General features: G+C 60.8%; 1 protein-coding gene and 1 non-coding gene across 2 annotated transcripts; one reads left to right on the forward strand and one right to left on the reverse strand.

The window, feature by feature from the left end:
- The first annotated feature begins 243 nt into the window (after positions 1-243).
- COPG1 (COPI coat complex subunit gamma 1) lies at positions 244-18,984 on the forward strand. The gene is made up of 24 exons (XM_061128991.1): positions 244-396; positions 1,303-1,355; positions 1,931-2,011; positions 2,250-2,321; positions 2,434-2,513; positions 3,480-3,555; positions 3,647-3,739; positions 4,096-4,182; positions 5,036-5,193; positions 5,292-5,425; positions 5,724-5,791; positions 6,008-6,196; positions 6,770-6,865; positions 7,802-8,045; positions 9,426-9,501; positions 10,515-10,618; positions 10,923-11,048; positions 11,351-11,419; positions 13,146-13,288; positions 13,682-13,853; positions 14,467-14,564; positions 16,180-16,318; positions 16,737-16,835; positions 18,498-18,984. The coding sequence occupies exons 1-24, from the start codon at positions 360-362 to the stop codon at positions 18,626-18,628; spliced, it is 2,625 nt and encodes an 874-aa protein (XP_060984974.1). The 5' UTR covers positions 244-359; the 3' UTR covers positions 18,629-18,984.
- TRNAG-UCC (transfer RNA glycine (anticodon UCC)) lies at positions 9,821-9,893 on the reverse strand. The gene has a single exon. It is a non-coding gene; the product is annotated as a tRNA-Gly (tRNA).
- Positions 18,985-19,201: the final 217 nt, after the last annotated feature.

A 19,201-nucleotide genomic window follows, 5' to 3' on the forward strand; every position in this document is an offset into this window, starting at 1 on the left:
GAGGGGCTGATCAGAACAGGGGGCACTGGGAAGCGCGCGCTTGCGCGGGCCAGCGTGCCACATTCTGCCTCGCCTCCGAAACGCCCGCTTAGACTCCCGCCGGGAGTCAGCGAGGCGGGGACGTCGGCACTGACAGGAGGGCGTGGGGCTTGGAAGCGGAGGTCCGGCCGCCCGGAGCCGGGACCGGGTTGACGCCTGACGCGGCGGCGCGGCCCGGCTGTGCGCCTGCGCAGAGCGCGCAGTGCGCCTGCGCACAGTGCCGGGCGACGTGGCCGGCCGGAAGTGGGCAGTGCGGAACCGCCGCCGCCGGCCGCTGCGTCCATCCTTGGCTGCAGCTTGGCTCCCGCAGGGACATCGCCATGCTGAAGAAATTCGACAAGAAGGACGAGGAATCGGGTGAGAGGGCCGAGGCCTTGGGGGAGGCCAGATCCCCGCGCTAGCCCTCCGCGCCCTCCCTTTGAGGCCTCCTACCGGACCTCCGTCTGGATGCGAGGCCTCGGGAGGCCCCGGGGACTTGCGCGAAGGTGCGGCGCCCATCCGCGGCCGGCCCCGGAGAGCCCGAGCGGGCTCTGCTGCCCCTCACCCGGCAGCTCGGGCCGCGATTCGCTGGGTGACCTTGAGCGGGTCTGCGCCTCCGGGCCTCTGCTTCCCCGCCTGTCAGCGGAGGGGGCCAGACCCGGTGGTCCTCTGGGGATTCGCCGGGGCTGCGCCCGTGCTGGGGAGTCCTAGGCGGTGGTGCCCGGATCGGTGGTTGAGAACCCTGACTCCGATTCATTTATCCGGCAAACGTATCGAGCGCCCGGTGCATGCCAGGTTGCACTGCTCCCAGACTCTGCAGCAGAGCTAGTGAGACTTGCTCGTGAGCAAGCTAGGAATATAAGACTGGTCGCAGCGGAGTGGAGGCAATAGACATCAGTCACATAGGTGTGTCATTAATTACGAGTGTGACTTCTGCTATGTGCAGAAACCACAGTCACTGGAAATGGTGGTCCCTCACGCAGTAGGAGCTCAGTTAGGTACCAGTTGCATAAATGAATGAAAGACATGACACTCTAAGAGGCACACGAGGACTGTACCAGGGCTGCTGGGTGACTGCGAGTTAGTGGTTTGGGGTCAGGGGAGCTCCCTGGAGGCGGGTGGCTGGGCCTATTGGCAGCCTGTAGAGCTCTGAGTGCCGTTGAAAGGAGTTGGAGTTTGAATCTCCGGGCCATCGGGATGTCTTTCTCCATTGTCTACATCTGGGAGAGTTTTGAAATTCAGGGTCACAACCTGTGCTCAGTCCCTTCTCTTCTCTCACGGAAGGTGGAAGCTCCAACCCGTTCCAGCACCTCGAGAAGAGTGCGGTGCTGCAGGAGGCAAGTGTCATTTGCTCCCCTAGGTCTTCCATGGAGAATGTTCACAGTCAGTGTGATCAAAACGCTGGCAGATTCAAAGTGCTGGTTTATACGACATTAGGGGAGGAATCTGTTCTTGGAAAGACGGGGAATTCATTATGCTGATCCTTTTCTTCGTCTTTGTTTCTCCTTCCATTTAATTAATAAGCTTTGAGGGTTTCTCTGGTGGTCCAGTGGGTAGGGCTCTGCGCTTGCACTGCAGGGGACACTGGCTCCAGCCTTGGTTGCGGAACTAAGATCCGGCATGCAGGCCACGCAGTGTGGCTCCCCCCCCCCCCCCAAAAAAGAGCCTTTACTAAGTATTCATTAGTCTCTAAGTCAGCACATCTCCAGGTAATATTTAGGGAGGATTTCAGGAGTTGCTAATAGATGAACTTTAAAAAAAGGAAAACAAAGTTCCTTCCATGTGAAAATAAAGTAGGACAAGTGTATTTCTTTACCTTGAGCCTTCTCAGATCTCTGATGTGCTTGAGGACAGTCATGGAAGGGAAATAAACTCAGCCAGAAGGTAAATATCCTTGGTTGCTTCTTCTCAGGCCCGTGTGTTTAACGAAACGCCCATCAACCCTCGGAAATGTGCCCACATCCTCACCAAGATCCTTTACCTCATAAACCAGGTAACAGGGTGAGGCTTGGGGGTGTGGAAAACGGTACTGGGGTGTGCTGGGGGCAGGGGCACAGCCCCTGGGTGGTGGCAGCCAGCGGCCCATCTCTGGGTGCCCTCAGGGTCCCACTCTGAGGTGTCGTCCTTGATGCAGCCTCTGCGGGTCTGAGGCTCCGACCTGGGCTGACATAGCAGGCAGAGCCTTCCGGCCTTTCTGTCCCAAGCTGAGGCTTCCTTCTTAACTGAAACAGGGGGAGCACCTGGGGACCACGGAAGCGACCGAGGCCTTCTTTGCCATGACCAAACTCTTTCAGTCCAATGACGTAAGTGCCGCCACCCCAGCCCTCCTCCGGGTGGTGGGAGGGCCCCCGTGCGTGGCTGCCCCTGTGTCAGGCTGAGCCAGGGGTCACAGGGCTTTTCGCCTCTCCTGCCCAGCCCACCCTCCGTCGGATGTGCTACTTGACCATCAAGGAGATGTCCTGCATCGCAGAGGACGTCATCATCGTGACCAGCAGGCGAGTCCTGGGCCCCTGATGGCCGCACCCACGCCCAGCCTGTCTTCTCTCTCCCGTCTTCTCCCGAGCTCCCACCCCTCAGTCCTCCTTGGTCACGTGTTGCCAGCGCCCTCGTGGCCTCTCCTCTCCACTCCCCCTCCCCTTCAGTTACTCTGCCCAGCCATGGCAGCCTCCAGGGTGGGCAGTTCCTCTTGTAATTCTCTGGTCTGGGCTTAGGCACAAGCCTTCTCTCTTCCCTGCTTCCTCTTGGTCCGCTGAGGCAGCCTGGAGCTTCCACAGCGACTCCAGCTCTTGCCAGGAGAGCCTGGGAAGAAGCGACCGGGATGGGGGGTGGTGGGGTGCACGAAGGCCACAGGCAGACTCACCCACAGGCAGACTGGCCCATGGAGGACGTACTCAGGAAGCGTTCAGCTCTGGCGTCATCCCTGGGCTCCACTCTTGTACTTCTTGACGCGGTTTGGGGGGCTGCCACACACGCATGTATAGGTTCACTTAGAGAATGTGGCAGACACGGCGTCTGCAGCCCCAGAGCTTCCAGGGAGGTAACCCCACAGACAGGCATTAGGGGGGTGTGGCGGCTGTGAGAGCAGGCCAGGAGGACTGCTGGCTTGAATCTGGGTCAGGAAAGGCCTCCTGGAACAGGGGGAGTGGAGTCCTGCGGGGCGAGGTGGGCAGAGCAGGACAGAGGTGGGGTGGGTGGAGCACAGCTGCCAGGACCTGGGGGGAGTCCGGGGACTTCTCCACAAGCACTCAACAGGGACGGCAGCAGGAAGCCCTGCCCAGGAAGATTGCCGTCAGAGCAGGGCAGTGACCCGGGCAGTGTGGAGTTTCACGGAGACCCCTTGATGAAGGGTTAAGAGCCCAGAGCGGACACCCGTCAGGAGACGGGCCTGCTGACCCGGGTGGGGTGAGTGGGGCGTGGGAGCAGGCCCGGCCCTGCGTGAGACCCACGCCTTGTCCCCGCAGCCTGACCAAGGACATGACCGGCAAGGAGGACAGCTACCGGGGCCCGGCCGTGCGCGCCCTCTGCCAGATCACCGATGTGAGTGCCCCGCTCTGGGGAGGGGCGCGGGGCCCCGGGGCTCACGCCTGCGCCCCTCCGGTCCTCACTGCTCCCCACCTGCGCCCCACAGAGCACCATGCTACAGGCCATCGAGCGCTACATGAAGCAGGCCATCGTGGACAAGGTGCCCAGCGTCTCCAGCTCCGCCCTCGTGTCTTCGCTGGTGTGTGGCCTTGGCCGGGACCCGGGCTGGGGCCGGGGCTGGGGCTGGTCGGGAGACTGAGGAAGCATCAAAGATGGCTTTCCAAAGGAAAACCAAAGCTGTGTGGCCCCGGTTCTGAGAGTCCCACCCCTGCTCGGTGAAAAGCGCCCAGGGGACTCTGGGTGGGTTGAGGGCCGGGTTGGTGGCCTTGACCCATGCCCTGGGGTGACAGGTTTTGGGGATTTGAGCCTGGCAGGAAGTCCGCCAGGGCAAGGGGAGCGAGGGTGGGAGCCGTGCCGAGTCTGCACCCTCTCGGAGGACCCTGACGGCAGGGCGTCCTGCCCGCCCCGCTCAGCATCATGCCCTGTGCCCCGCAGCACCTGCTCAAGTGCAGCTTCGACGTGGTCAAGCGCTGGGTGAATGAGGCCCAGGAGGCAGCGTCCAGTGACAACATCATGGTCCAGGTGAGCCGTGAATGGGGGCAGGGATGCTGAAAATGCTCAAGCGCTGGCCAGCAGGATGGACTTGCACCACGGAGGTCCTGGCGGCCCCTGGCTGAAGCAGTCTTTAACTCTTTTCTCGTGGTGGGGAGGCTTGGGGATTTGGGGAAAAGAATCTAGGGCACCTCTTGCAGGGGGAGTTGGCTTACAGACTTGATGGGCTCATGCTAAAATATTTGATAGTTTTGATAACCAGCGAGTATTGCTTTGGGTGTGTGATGCCATCTGCCTGGTTCCTGGTGAGGGTTCAGTGGGAGCCTCTGCCCTCCTGCCCAGACCTGCAGGCCCCCCATGTGGACAGCTGTTCCCTCTCCCGCCCCGTGTCTTAGTGCTTGGTCTCGTTTCCAGGGCCCGCTCTGGCCCCTCAAACCCTCCAGGATCACAGGGGCTTCTTCCCACGTAGAAAGCCCTGAGCGCCGCCCTAGTGAGGACTCTGGAGGGCAGAGGGGACGGGGATGGTCTGTTTGCCTCCCCTCCCCCTGCTGGCTTTGCAGCAGCAGCCATGCATCCTGGGGCGGGGCCGGGCCGAGGGTCTGCTGTGAGGGCGCCAGTCTGCACGGCCCCTGACGACACGTGTCCTCAAACCAGGCCGGCTCTGGCTTCCTCTTTCTGGTTGGAGACACCTGGTCTCCAGTTCCTCCATCTGGGTGGCGCCTGGCGGGGTCGGGGGAAGGAGGCCTGCAGAGTCCCGGTGGCTTGGCCGGCGTGGCCCACACCTGGGCTCCGGAAGCGCCCATGGTGCCCACCCCAGAGGCAGGAGCGGCCGCGTGGCCTCAGGCCTCACTCGCCCTGCTCTGTGCCCGCCCCACCCTCCCAGTACCACGCGCTGGGGCTTCTGTACCACGTGCGGAAGAACGACCGCCTGGCCGTCAGCAAGATGATCAGCAAGTTCACGCGGCACGGCCTCAAGTCCCCCTTCGCCTACTGCATGATGATCCGCGTGGCCAGCCGGCAGCTGGAGGACGAGGACGGCAGGTAGCGGCACCGCACCCTGCCGCGCCCCCCCAGCCCTCGCCCGGCCCCGGGGCGGCCCCTCAGCGTCCTCTTGCCGCCTGTTGCCTGTTTCGTTGCAGCCGCGACAGCCCGCTGTTCGACTTCATCGAGAGCTGCCTGCGCAACAAGCACGAGATGGTGGTGTACGAGGCCGCCTCAGCCATCGTCAACCTGCCCGGGTGCAGCGCCAAGGAGCTGGCCCCCGCCGTCTCAGGTGCCCAGGCCCCGCCCCCCGCGGGCTCAGCTGCTCAGGCCCCGCCCCCCCGCCAGCCCCCTGCAGCTGGGTCTCCCGGGGCGAGGCCCTGCCCGGCGGTGGGCAGGTGCACGGCTCCTCGGTGGGGGTGGCCGTGCTGGTTGGGGAATAGCTGAGCGGGGGCTTTGGGTCTGAACAGTCTCCGAGCCCTTGCCCCACAACTGTGCCCTGTGCCCTGTCCCTGCCCCTCCCAGGGGCCCCTGGGTTTCCTGGCTGCCCCAAAGAGGGCAGCCCGTCACCAGCGTCTGTCTCCTCACAGTGCTCCAGCTTTTCTGCAGCTCCCCCAAGGCCGCCCTCCGTTATGCTGCGGTCCGCACCCTCAACAAGGTGAGTTTGCGGTGGAGGGACTGGGGCTGGCCTTCCTACAGGGCTGGGGGAGGGGGCCTGGGCCCAGGGGACCCGTCTGGTCCCCCACGGCAGGAGGTGCAGCTCTGGCTGGTCTCTGTCCTCCAGGTGCTGGCGTGAGCCCACCTGAAGGGCCAGCAGAACGGCAGGAGGCCTTCTATGGCCCGTCCCTGTCCTCATCTCTTTGCTCCCGGACAGGTGGCCATGAAGCACCCATCCGCGGTGACAGCCTGTAACCTGGACCTGGAGAACCTGGTGACGGACTCTAACCGCAGCATCGCCACGCTGGCCATCACCACCCTGCTCAAGACGGGCAGTGAGGGCAGCATCGACCGCCTCATGAAGCAGATCTCCTCCTTCATGTCCGAGATCTCGGACGAGTTCAAGGTCCATAGTCTGCGCCCGGAGCGGGGTGGGCTGGGGGGCGGACGGGGGACCTTGCTGGTGGAGATGTGCGAGGCGCTGCATCTGGCCTTTGTCAGCAAGGCCGGGCGCTTCCAGGCTGGCCGGTTAAGCCCTTAAGTGTTTCTGTGGGCGCTGTGTCCTGTGCTGGGCAGAGTCCGGAGAGAGGGGAGCAGTATACACGCCGTCTTGCCCTCAGAGCTCGCTTTTTGGGGTGGGAAGATGGAAGCCAACACTTGTGTGGACGGGATCATTCCACACACTGGTGCAGTGAGGAAACCCTCAGGGTAGCAGTTCCTGGGGGAGCCGCCCAGGAAGGACCTGGGAAGGGCCAGTAGGAGCGCTTGTGCGCTTGCCTTGAGGTCTGAGTAGAAGAGCAGCCTGGGGGGACTTGCAGTGTGGATAGGGGCCTTGGACCACTGTGCTTGCTGCCCTGCCCAGAGGGTCGGCCTGCCACGCCTCGGCCCGGCCTCACCCGAGGAGGGGCTCTGCTGGCCCCGGGGACTGAAGGAGCCGCCCGCGGGGCCGGGCCGCGGCTCACGCCTGTCCCTGGCACAGGTGGTGGTTGTGCAGGCCATCAGCGCGCTGTGTCAGAAGTACCCCCGCAAGCACGCCGTGCTCATGAACTTCCTGTTCTCCATGCTGCGGGAAGAGGTAAGAGCGGGTGGCCTGGCTGCTGGCTCCCGGGCGGGCGGGCCTGGATCCACCTGTTAGCTGGCTGGCTTCCCTTTCGGCTCCTCGTGCGCAGGCCGTGCAAACACGCCCCAGTCACTGTGGTTACAGTCGTAACTGACAAAGTGCCACCCTGGCCATAAAGACCCAGCAGATGCCCCAAGGCAATGCTTAAGCAGAAGATGGCTCACGGTCTGTCTAGTATTATCTGGTATAGAAATATTCTAGCCATTGCAGTTTTTCATAGAAAAATTTTCTCCCAGAAAAATCGGTCCCTGATGCCGAAAAGGTTGGAGACCGCTGTCATAAAATAGACATGACACAGAATTCATCGAGGGCTTCCCCAGTAAAGAATCTGCCTCTGATGAAGGAGACCTGGATTCGAGCCCTGGGTTGGGAAGATCCCCTGGAGAAGGGAAAGGCTCCCACTCCAGTATTCTGGTTTGGAGAATTCCACAGATGGTATAGTCCATGGGGTCGCAAAGACTAAGCGACTTTCACACCAGAGTTCATCACTTTAACTGTTTGTAAGTCTATATTGTTCAATATTGTTAAATACCTTCACATAGGAGTGCAGTTAATCTCCAGAACTTTCTCATCCTGCAAAACTGAACTCTGTTCCCATTTAACGATAATCCCCTACTTGACACCCCTCCGGCCTCTACACCACCCATTCTGCCTTTGTCTCAAAGGTGGGAAGAAAATCAAGTCCCAGATGTTTCTATTAAAGCATCTGCGGTTAGACTGGGAACGGCCCCGGCGAGCATTCAGCCTGAGCCTTTGGTTTTTACACAAAAGGGAGGTCGAGGCGGGGGAGCCAGGCCCTCGCCTGAGGGCTCCGGCTGGGCCGCGGGGCCAGGCTGCAGCTGGGCTGCGCAGAGCCAGCTGGGGCTCAGCTCCCGTCGCGCTGGCCCGCAGGGCGGCTTCGAGTACAAGCGGGCCATCGTGGACTGCATCATCAGCATCATCGAGGAGAACGCGGAGAGCAAGGAGACGGGGCTGTCCCACCTGTGCGAGTTCATCGAGGACTGCGAGTTCACCGTGCTGGCCACCCGCATCCTGCACCTGCTGGGCCAGGAGGGGCCCAGGACCAGCAACCCCTCCAAGTACATCCGCTTCATCTACAACCGCGTGGTGCTGGAGCACGCAGAGGTCCGCGCAGGTGCGCTGGGGCGGGGGCTGCGCCGGGGCGGGGCACCGGGCTCCCGGGGCCTGAGGACGGCCCACGGGCGGGGCACCGGGCTCCCGGGGGCCTGAGGACGGCCCAGGGGCGGGGCACCGGGCTCCCGGCGGCCTGAGGACGGCCCAGGGGCGGGGCACCGGGCTCCCGGCGGCCTGAGGACGGCCCAGGGGCGGGGCACCGGGCTCCCGGGGGCCTGAGGACGGCCCAGGGGCGGGGCACCGGGCTCCCGGCGGCCTGAGGACGGCCCAGGGGCGGGGCACCCGGGCCCCCAGCGGCGGGAGGACGGCCCAGGGGCGGGGCACCGGGCTCCCGGCGGCCCAGGGGCGTGGGCACCCGGGCTCCCGGGGGCCTGAGGACGGCCCAGGGGCGGGGCACCGGGCTCCCGGCGGCCTGAGGACGGCCCAGGGGCGGGGCACCCGGGCTCCCAGCGGCGGGAGGACGGCCCAGGGGCGGGGCACCGGGCTCCCGGCGGCCCAGGGGCGTAGGCACCCGGGCTCCCGGGGGCCTGAGGACGGCCCAGGGGCGGGGCACCGGGCTCCCGGGGGCCTGAGGACGGCCCAGGGGCGGGGCACCGGGCTCCCGGCGGCCTGAGGACGGCCCAGGGGCGGGGCACCGGGCTCCCGGGGGCCTGAGGACGGCCCAGGGGCGGGGCACCGGGCTCCCGGCGGCCCAGGGGCGGGGCACCCGGGCTCCCAGCGGCCTGAGGACGGCCCAGGGGCGGGGCACCCGGGCTCCCAGCGGCCGGAGGACGGCCCAGGGGCGTGGGCACCCGGGCTCCCGGCGGCCCAGGGGCGTGGGCGTCGCTCGGTGAACGCTCACCTCAGCAGTTTTTCTGTTTCACTGTATGTAGTCGTTTTCCTTTCTCCTTTTTTCACCTTTCTCCTTTCTTTCTTCGTGGTGTTTAGGTTTTTCTTTTTAACAATAGCTTTCTTGAGATATAATTCACATAGCATACTCTCTTAAATGAGTGTGCGCTTCCATATACAGCCACCCTAGTCTGCACTTTTCTTTGACTTACTGCCGTTTCCCGCTCGCGCCTGCTCTGGACAGACGCTCCCCAAGTAGCGATTACTTCCTCAGTTGTAGTTCATTTTCTCTCACTTACCGTTAGGTAAGGCTTCACTGCACCTGAGGCCCTTAGGATACAGAAATTGAGGGCAGCTCTCGTGGCCCCTTTGCAGTTCGAGCTGAGAAGGGCTGCTGGGCCCGAGGACAGGGCCGCCTCCCCCTGGGGAAGCGAGGCCTGGACGCTGCTTGTCATGGGGTGTCGGGTTGGGCCTGCGGCTCGGGGCCGCTGGGCTGCGGCCGGCCCGCTCTGAGCCCTGGTGCTCAAGAGTCGTGTTTGCCTCGTGCACGCAGGCGCCGTGAGTGCTCTGGCCAAGTTCGGGGCGCAGAACGAAGAGATGCTGCCCAGTATCCTGGTGCTGCTGAAGAGGTGCGTGTGGCGTCCCCGCGGCCGGCGGCTGCTCCTCGTCTCTGTAGCTGGGAAGGGGGAGAAAGATGCACAGCTGTTGAAACAGTGGAAGCACAGCAAAGCGTGACGCTGTGCGCACAAAAACCCTCCGCCTGGCTGTCACCGTGGTGTTCTCTGTTTTAAAAACAGCTTTATCGAGAGAGAACTCGCAACCCACACAGTGTCCCCATCTTCAATGCATGATACAGCGGGTTTGTTACATTCAGAGTTGTTTACCCATCACCCCCATCTAAGTTGAAACTTTTCTCTTCACCGCGCTGTGCGGCTTCTGGGATCTTAGTTCCCTGACCAGGGATCGAACCTGGACCCTCTGCAGTGGAAGCGCAGAGTCCTAGCCACTGGACCACCAGGGAATTCTCGAAAACAGTTCTACCACTCCAGAGAAGCCCTGTTAGCGAGTAGTCCCCGCGAGCCCCGCCCCCGCCCCACGAGCCCCGCCCCCGCCTTCGGCTCCGGGTCTGCCTGTCCGGACCTGCCATGCGACCGCTGGCGTTCAGCGTGTCGCCTCTCACGTGTGTGGCTCCTTCACGGGTTTCCAGGCTTCGCCCGTGCAGTCACACGTGCCAGCGCTTCGTGCCTTTCTATGGGCAGATACTCCTGCGTGGCGTGAAGGGCCCTCGTTTGATAACCCGTTCAGTCGGTGGGCGTTTGGCCCGCTCCCGGTCCGCGGCTGGCGTGACTCGCGCTGCTGTGAATGTTCTTGCACGAGTCTCTGTGCGTTCAGCTCTCTTGGGTGTGCGCCCAGGAGCGGGATTGCGGAGTCATGTTCGAGTCCTTTGTGACGTGTGCTGCAGGATACAGGCGCGCGGCTCCCTCCCTGGGTGGGCTCTGGGCGAGGGTCCCAGGAGAGTGAATACCGCCGCCCCTGTGCCTCTGACACCCGGGCACCGCATCTAGTGATCGGGGCGCAGGAGCCCCGCAGCGCCGCCTGCGCCCCGCGGCCCCGTCAGGAGCGCCCTGTGTTCTGGCCACAGGTGTGTGATGGACGACGACAACGAGGTCAGAGACCGGGCCACCTTCTATCTCAACGTCCTGGAGCAGAAGCAGAAGGCCCTCAACGCAGGCTATATCCTGAACGGTGAGTCCTCCCCGCCCGGCCACCGCCCTAGGCCCTCCCCGAGCTGTGGCCTTCCCGGGCGGGGCGCCCTCCGCTGGACTCCCCTCGCAACTGCAGGGCTTCTCTGTCATCTAGCAGCCCAGAGAGCTGACCTCCACATGCCGAGTCCTCCCACTCTATCCAAGCCCCTTCCTGCGCCCGTCTGCTCTTTGCAGCAGTCCTGCAGAGGAGGGTGTCCTGAGAAGTGGGGGTTCGGCGGCCGCGCTGGTTTTCCCAGGGTCCTACAGCCTTGACCCCCGGACCCGCATCTCGCTCTGGTCTCTAGGTCTGACGGTGTCCATCCCGGGTCTGGAGAGGGCGCTGCAGCAGTACACTCTGGAGCCGTCGGAGAAGCCCTTTGACCTCAAGTCTGTGCCCCTGGCCACCGCGCCCATGGCAGAGCAGAGGACAGGTGAGGCACACCTGTGTCCTTCAGCGGCCCTTGGGTCTAGGCCTCCTCTGGAGGGTCTGCCTTGCCCGAAAGGCCACCACAGCTGCCCAGGGTGGAAGGCGCCATGCTGGGCGGAGGGAGTTAGCCCGCCTGCCTCTGGCCCTGGGGGAGGAAGCCACCTTCACACAGACAGTCGCATGCTGTCTCCCGTGCTCCGAACTTCACACTGAGGGGTGGAAGTTACACTTCCTGAGTAACAGCGCTGAGGTCGACGTGCCCGGCTGTCTCTGAGCTGTGGGTCACCATGCGTGCTTGTTCTGCAGAGAACACCCCAGTCACTGCCGCCAAGCAGCCCGAGAAGGTGGCCGCCACCCGGCAGGAGATCTTCCAGGGTGAGTGAGGGGGCTCATGGGGCTCTCGGGCCATGGCTGGGGTGGCAGCTCTTCCCCCAGGAGCCGAGATCAGGTCTCCCCTGCGTGCTGGCTCTGAGAGTGTTTAGACAGCATGCTTGACCCTCAGGTGGAGGTTGTCGCATCCATTTGGTATCTGAGGATTTGGATGTTCAGAGAGACTCGGTGATTTGCCCAGTTTGCACAGCACCAAGGGGAGGGCGGCCAGAATTAAAGACAGCTCCAGCTGGCCCAGAGCCGCCCAGGCCTTGTTCTCAGCACTGCAGGCCCTGGGCCCAGTCGGTTCAGGGTGTCTGACGCCTCTCAGCAGAGTCGAGGACACGACGCGGGCCCGTGTCTCGGCTCCACCTCTGCTCCTTCCACCTTGTCTGGCAGGGTCTGGTGAGGAGCCTGTCTGTCCCCCTGCTCCTGCATTTCTAAGGGGAGAGGCTGTGTGTCTAGTTGGCAGACCACATTGTCCACTAGATCCCTGCCTTCGAGGCCCAGCACTTGCCTCTCATCCTGGGTGACTGCCATGCCGACTCCCCGACTCGTCTTCTGTCATCCTGCGTGCTCTGCATGGCTTCTGTCTTCTCTGTTTTCTGTCCGTCACTGCACCAGTGCTTGCCTTCCTCATAGCAGGCTCCCGATAACTGTTGGATTCAAGTCCACCTTTTCCATTCCACTCCTGAACCTGTCTTCCACCAACATGCCGTCTCTCAGATGTGGCTGAACCGGAACCCTGAGCTGGCTGGCGTCGCTCTCACCGCAGGTTTTCCCTGTGTGTTCCTTCCCTCTTGCTGCCGGCAGAGCTCAGCACGAACTTAGTGGTTTCACTCAACACTGCTTCACCTCTTGTCCTGAGGTCTGAGTTCAGCCTCTTTATGGGGGGAAGAGCAGAATAATAATACTGCCTGCCTTCTCTCCCTGTCCCCGAAATCCTGCTAAGTGTAGGGCAGCATATCCTACTGCCTCGGGCAGAGTTCTTTTCCACGTGGAGGTCAGTGTAACCGGGAAGACCAGCGACGGATCTTGACTAGTGGTCCTCAGACATCGGTGTGCGTCAGTCACGAGGGGAAGCTTGTTCTAGATGCAGGATGGGGGCTCTTGCTGCGGAGTCTCTGACGGGCAGGTCTGGGGAGGCCTGAGGATCTGCACTGTTGCCATGCCCGCACCCCCGGGTGTTTCTGGCGCGGTGACTCCTGAGCACAGCTCGGGGAGCACTACCAGCTGCTCAGTGCCCCGTTCTCCCGGGCACGTGAAGCTGGCCTGCACCAGACGCCCACCGGCCTCTCTGAGCTGGGCTTTCTGTAACATTCAGAATCTGCTCCCTCTCCTCTGGGGCCACTTGTCCCGACAGCCACATGTCTGAGAGCAGCCTGTCCTGCCTGATTCAGTGGCCAGCAGCGCGATCGTCTCCTTGTCTTTCCCCGTCTCCCTCTTCTGAGCACCCTTGCTGAGCTTCTGAGATTGAAGGGGGTCTCTGGATGGACGAGGCCAGGCCGTGGGCCTGACGTCCATGGTTGGTCTGGCGTCCCGTGTGGGACGGCGGGGAGGCGGCTTCACGGAGTGGCACCAGCCGAGCAGCGTGAAGGCGGGAGGGCGTGCTCAGGGGTGTCGGGAATCGGCTGTGAGCCCTTCATTCGGGGAGCCCTGAGGGCCCGCAGCCTGAGGCCTGATCAGAGACCTCGCTGAGCCGCCGGGTGAATGCGCGGCCTGTGGGTTTCAGAGCAGCTGGCGGCCGTGCCCGAGTTCCAGGGGCTGGGGCCCCTCTTCAAGTCCTCGCCTGAGCCCGTGGCCCTCACTGAGTCGGAGACGGAGTACGTCATCCGCTGTACGAAGCACACCTTCACTGAGCACATGGTCTTCCAGGTGAGCCGGGGGCCTCCCGGGGGGCCGGGCGCCCCCACTGAGCACATGGTCTTCCAGGCGAGCTGAGGGCCTCCCGGGGGGCCGGGCGCCCCCACTGAGCACATGGTCTTCCAGACAAGCCGAGGGCCTCCCGGGGGGCCGGGCGCCCTCAGCCAAGTGGCTGGAGCCCAGCTCGATGCCAGCCCTGCCTCCCTCTGCTGTGTGTTCAGTCCTTGACTCGGGGCCTGTGTGGCTCCCAATTGCCCACATGGAGATGGGGGGCCTGGGCAGGGGGCCTGGGTCGGGAGTAGGGGTGGCCGTGGGGTGAGAGGCGGGGTTCCCGACGCCGCCTCTGCAGCTCGGGCCTCCCCACCCCCCAGCTCAGCATCTCAGCCCCTCTGCTCCCTGGTCCAGTTTGACTGCACGAACACACTCAACGACCAGACCCTGGAGAACGTCACGGTGCAGATGGAGCCCACAGAGGCCTACGAGGTGCTGGGTTACGTGCCCGCCCGCAGCCTGCCCTACAACCAGCCCGGGACCTGCTACACGCTGGTGGCCCTGCCCAAGGAAGACCCCACAGCGGGTGAGCCCTCCGGCCTCCTGGGAGCCCCTGGGTCGGGTGGGGGCGGGCAGCCTGTGCACCAGCCGTCTGTCTCCGGTCAGAGCTTCAGCTCCTGGAGGTCGGTCCAGAGAGGAAGCCCAGCCTGCCCTGGAGCTTTGCACACAGCAGCTCATTTCCTCCTCACACACCCTTCGGGGCAGCACTGCTGTCTGTCCGAGAGGGTACCCGAGATCGGGGTAAACAGCATGCCTGAATTCACGAGGCTGGTGAGAGGCCGAGCCCGGGTCCTCAGGCAGGATTCTGTCTTGACCGTGAAGGAGCCAGAGAGGCACACACATGACCATCCAAGTCCACTCCTCCCAAAGAAGCGGGCTTTTCCAGGCCTGGGATGGTGGGCCCGGACGGCACGTGGACGTGGCCACCTGAAGCATCTCTGCCCGCCTTGCTTCTCTTTCCTCGTGAGGGCAGCTCCTCAGGCTGCAAGCGGGCGCTCCTGCCTCCCCACGCCCATGCCCTCGGTCCCGACTCGTGGGCAGGCTGGCACGGGCCGCTGGCGCAGCCGAGGCCTGGAGGGCAGGCTGTGGACGCCCACACGCAGAGCGCCTGCCCTGACGGCGCGCCTTCCCTCCCGCAGTGGCCTGCACGTTCAGCTGCATGATGAAGTTCACCGTCAAGGACTGCGACCCCACCACCGGGGAGGCGGATGAGGAGGGCTACGAGGATGAGTACGTGGTAAGCGGCAGCCGGGGCCCGCGGGGCTCACAGCCAGTCTGCATGCGTGTGCTCGCTGGTTTCCGTTTAGCCATCATGCAAGAATTTTTGTTTTTAACTTAAAAAAGAAATACATGTTCAAGTGTAACAAGAAAACCTGGGAAATACAAAAACAAAGTACACACAGACAGGAAAACGTTAACCATAGTCCTTGGGAATGGCTGGGGGGAGAGGAATCGTATGACTGAGGTTATTATGTACGTTACAGATCTTGTTGGGTTTACTCAGAACCGGGGTATAATTTCCCGTCAGTACAAATACTTCATAAACACAATTTTTAATGACTTTAAAATACTCTCTTCTGTTGATATATCCTAATTCACTTCAGTTTGTATTCCGTTAACACTGGGCATTTGTGATTCCAAGTTCTACTATTTTTAAGCGCTACATTAAACACCCCTTTCAGTATAAATCTGTGTTTCAGATCTATCTTCTTGGGACTAGAAGTAGAATAATTTAAAAAAGAATTTTTTTAAACAATTATTTTCTATAAGTAGGATAATTGGGTCAAAGACTCAGGACAATTTTAAGGCTTGTTGGTTCATGCTGTCAGTTGCTTTCTAGAGAAGCGGGGTCAGTTTGTATCTGCTGGCAAGCCTCTGATGCAGTGCGGTGGCCCTTCCGGCTCCAGCTCGTGGGCTAGCCTAGAACCCGAGGGCAGGGTCATTCTCGCTTTGCCCAGGGCGCTGTGGCTCCATGCCATCTGAGTGCAGACCCGGATAGGCAGCCTGGGATAGAGACTGCCAGAGCCCTCGTGGACAGAGGGGCAGCCGCTGGAACACAGCCAATGGGCACATGTGTCCTCCCGGGCCCACGGTGGAGCCAGCAGTGAGCTAAGCCATGGACAGGAGGCTGCGTATGAGGCCCGGCTTCTGCCACAGGGGCTGCGTCTGACCTGTGAACACCCTTCCTGTGCACGGGAGCAGGGGCTCAGCGGAGAGCTGCTGGCAAACGAGTGGGTGGGTGCCCAGAGCGGCCTGGCCGAGTCACAGGAGGCGGACTCTGAGCAGCCCTCGCCCCCTGCCCCGTCCACTCAGGCACTGGCGGCTTCGGAGGGTGCGCTCTCACAGCCGACACCCCGAGAGAGGACGGCGGGCCCTCCACATCTGTGGGTTCTGCCTCCATGCATCCAACCGACAGATGCAAATAATCAGAGTGGGTTCCAGAAAATTCCCAGAAGCACAACTTGAGCTTGTTACACGAGGCAACTGTTTACATAGTGTTTGCACTGTATTTACAACTGTTTCTGCAATATTTACATCGTATCAGGTATTATAAATAATCGAGAGGTAGCGCAGAGTGTAAGGAAAACGTGTGTAGCTTAAACACAGATACGGCACTGCTTTACATAAAGGACTGGAGCCTCCAGGAGTTCGGTGTCTGAGGGCGCGTCCCGCTGAGGGGCCACCACCTGGCCGTGAGCAGCTGAGGACAGGCCGCTGGTCCAGTGGGGCCCGGCCCCGGAGCGCGGCACTCGGAGCCTGCACGGCAGGAGGGGGCAGGTGGGCAGAGCGCAGCAGAGGCTCTCGGCCGCCTGTCCCTGGAGCTGTAACTCAGGCCCCCCTGCCTCCCCCAGCTGGAGGATCTGGAAGTCACGATAGCAGATCACATCCAGAAGGTCATGAAGGTAAACTTCGAGGCAGCCTGGGACGAGGTGGGGGATGAGTTTGAGAAGGAGGAAACATTCACCTTGTCTACCATCAAGACCCTTGAAGGTAAGCGCTGGGGGTGCCAGTTCTGGTTTGCCTGCCTTTCAAGACCCTTGGCCACTGTCCCCGCCCCCATCCCCCAAAGATCCAGGACACACAGTTCAGATACATAAAATAATAAAAAAGAGTCGCTCAGTTGTGTCCAACTCTTTACAACCCCATGAATGAGAGTCCATGGAATTCTCCAGATCAGAATACTGGAGTGGGTAGCCTTTCCCTTCTCCAGTGGGTCTTCCCAACCCAGGGATCAGACCTAGGTCTCCCACATTGCAGGTGGATTCTTTACCAGCTGGGCCACCAAGGAAAGTTCAGATGCTGCTTCATTAAAAGCTGTGCACAGTGGGATTTGGGGCTGGGGGAGTGGTGATGGCTCAAATCGGAGGTGGGATAAGTGGGTTAATAACTCCGGGACTTCTCCCCGCAGAGGCTGTGGGCAACATCGTCAGGTTCTTAGGAATGCACCCTTGTGAGCGGTCTGACAAAGTGCCGGACAACAAGAATACGCACACGCTGCTCCTGGCCGGTAAGTGGCCTTTCTCGTGGGAAGGGCCTGGGTGCCGCTGGGGGGCCCGGGCACCCAGAGCTCGCAGCGCCAAACATCACAAGGCGTAAGAAGACCTGCCAGAGACGTCTTCCCCCAGCGCCTGCTGCCAGTCTCTCAGTGTCCCCTCCCACGGGCAGCCAGTAAGCTACTGCGCAGGACACCACGCACCTCCCTGTGACCACAGGACGTGAGAGCTAGCATACACATTGCCCTTTGCAGACGCAAACATTTGTGTACAGGTGGTGGGTACGTTGCTCTGCACTTGGGTTTGCACTTGACAGTACATCTTGAAGAGCTTCCTCTTTTTCTTTTTTTTTTTTAACAACATGAAATTTACCAGTGTAGCAGTTTTTAGATGTTCAGTTCAGAGGCATTAAGTACATTCCTGCTGTTTTGCAGCTATCACCACCAACCACCTCCAGAACTTTCTCCTCATCCCAGACTGAGCTTTCATAGTTTCTTGTGGCTGACCACTGTCTCACAGAACCAGTACATGTACTGATGAACACCTGGATTGTTCTAATGTTCTGCTATTACAGAGCGTGCTGCAAGGAATAATCCCATACATACATGTACACTTAGGCACTTTACTTTGGATGTGTGCACTCGGGTATTTGTAGGGTAAGATTCTCAAGGCTCTACCAGGTCAAAGTGCATTTTTCATCTCAGTAAATATTTCCAGTTGCCTGCCATAGGAATCGTATGCCTTCTGTCCCACACTTCCGACCAAACAGCGTGTTCTCAATCTGTATGGTCTTTGCCAGGCGTCTTAATGGTGTCTCATGTGGTTTCACTTTACATTTCTTATGTACTCAATGACATTCAGCATCTCCTCAAATGCAGAGTGCCATTTGCATTCCATTTCCTGTGAATCGTTTTCATATCCTTTGATATGAAACATTTCATGTAGTTTTATTTATATCATATATATTTTCCCACTGGGTTGGTTATTCTTTTCTACTAGGAATGGGATTTTTAAGCACTTCGGGAAATTTTCAAACGTAAACACACGGAACCCCCATGTACTCCTCCAACTGTAGCAACGAGCATCTCTACCCAGATGCGTTCTCCACCCCCAGATTATTTTAGAGCAAACTCCATACATAGACATTTCACATGTAAATGTTTCTGATCCGTTGGTTCTCTAAAAGCTCATGATCCAATAGGCGTATCGCACCTGAAACAATGAACGGAGGGAAATTCTTTTTTCTGAGTGTTTATAAACAGAGTTAGGAAGTGGCTCTGCTTCAGTGCCCTGCTCACAGCTGGCCGCACCCAGGCCACAGCGAGGCAGCGCTGTCCCCTGGGCTTGCAGACACCTGCACTGCAGTCTTGCCACGGTGGGGCTGTCCCTCGCTCTTTGTGCTTTGATGCGGTCAGGGCGTGTGAGAGCCCCGGTGATGTCAGACAGAACCATACATGTCCAGTAATTCATCTGGGTCGGCAGCAGCGTGACGTGCAGGCTGACCTCTGCCGAGGTCACTGATGATGCTGCAGCGCAGAGAGGTGCAGCGACGTGCCCAGCGCCTCCCGCGGCTCCCGTCTCCCCCCAGAGCTGCCTCTGCCGGCTGTGGCACGCCCCCCTCAGCCCAGCCCCGCAGCCTGCTTCGGTCTTACGCGCCTGCCTTCTCTCCCTTGCAGGTGTGTTCCGGGGCGGCCATGACATCCTGGTGCGCTCCCGGCTGCTGCTTTTGGACACGGTCACTATGCAGGTGACAGCCAGAAGTTCGGAGGAGCTGCCCGTGGACATCGTCTTGGCGTCTGTGGGCTAAGAGGCCAGCTTGCATCGGGCCACATCCTCCCCTTTCCCCGAACACTACGCAAGAGTTGCGCCTTCCTCCTGAACCCAGTGGAAGCTCCTTTCCAAGCCTTGTATTGAAAAGCAATTAGGAATCACTGAGGGTTTTTTGTTGTATTTTTTGTTTTCTTAAATTGACCCCCTGCCCCAAACCCCCCTGCTGACAGTGACTCTCTAAACCTGGCATGATTTTAGCTCGTCCTAGAACTTGCTGCCTTGCCTGCCAGGGAAGGGGCATTGCAAATGAATAAAGTGCTTGCACCACCTGAGTTTATCCCCTTCGGAACCATCATCTTATCCCTACAAATAAATCAGCATGTATTTATTGAACGACTGCTACTTTTGCAGACTCGAGCTTAGGGGTCCGGCTTCACTGCCACTGTACCTACAGGAGGCAGGACCCTCTCACGGGCCTCTGCCCCGGTCCCTCACCCTTTGCTGAGGGGATGACAGCAGCGGGCGGGCAAAACCACCCTCCTTCTGTAGGAGATCAGTGAGGTCTGGGGGTCTGGGTGGGTCACCAGGCCTAGTGCTGGGTCTGAGGTGG

The sequence above is a fragment of the Dama dama genome, chromosome 24, assembly GCF_033118175.1.
Source record: "Dama dama isolate Ldn47 chromosome 24, ASM3311817v1, whole genome shotgun sequence".
In the NCBI taxonomy this organism is placed as follows: Eukaryota; Metazoa; Chordata; class Mammalia; order Artiodactyla; family Cervidae; genus Dama; species Dama dama.

Coding starts and splice junctions, on each gene's coding strand:
- COPG1 (XM_061128991.1), top strand. CDS start 360: ATGCTGAAGAAATTCGACAAGAAGGACGAGGAATCGG. Junction 6,866..7,801: donor TCTCCATGCTGCGGGAAGAG/GTAAGAGCGGGT, acceptor GCTGGCCCGCAG/GGCGGCTTCGAGTACAAGCG. Junction 13,289..13,681: donor CTGAGCACATGGTCTTCCAG/GTGAGCCGGGGG, acceptor TCCCTGGTCCAG/TTTGACTGCACGAACACACT.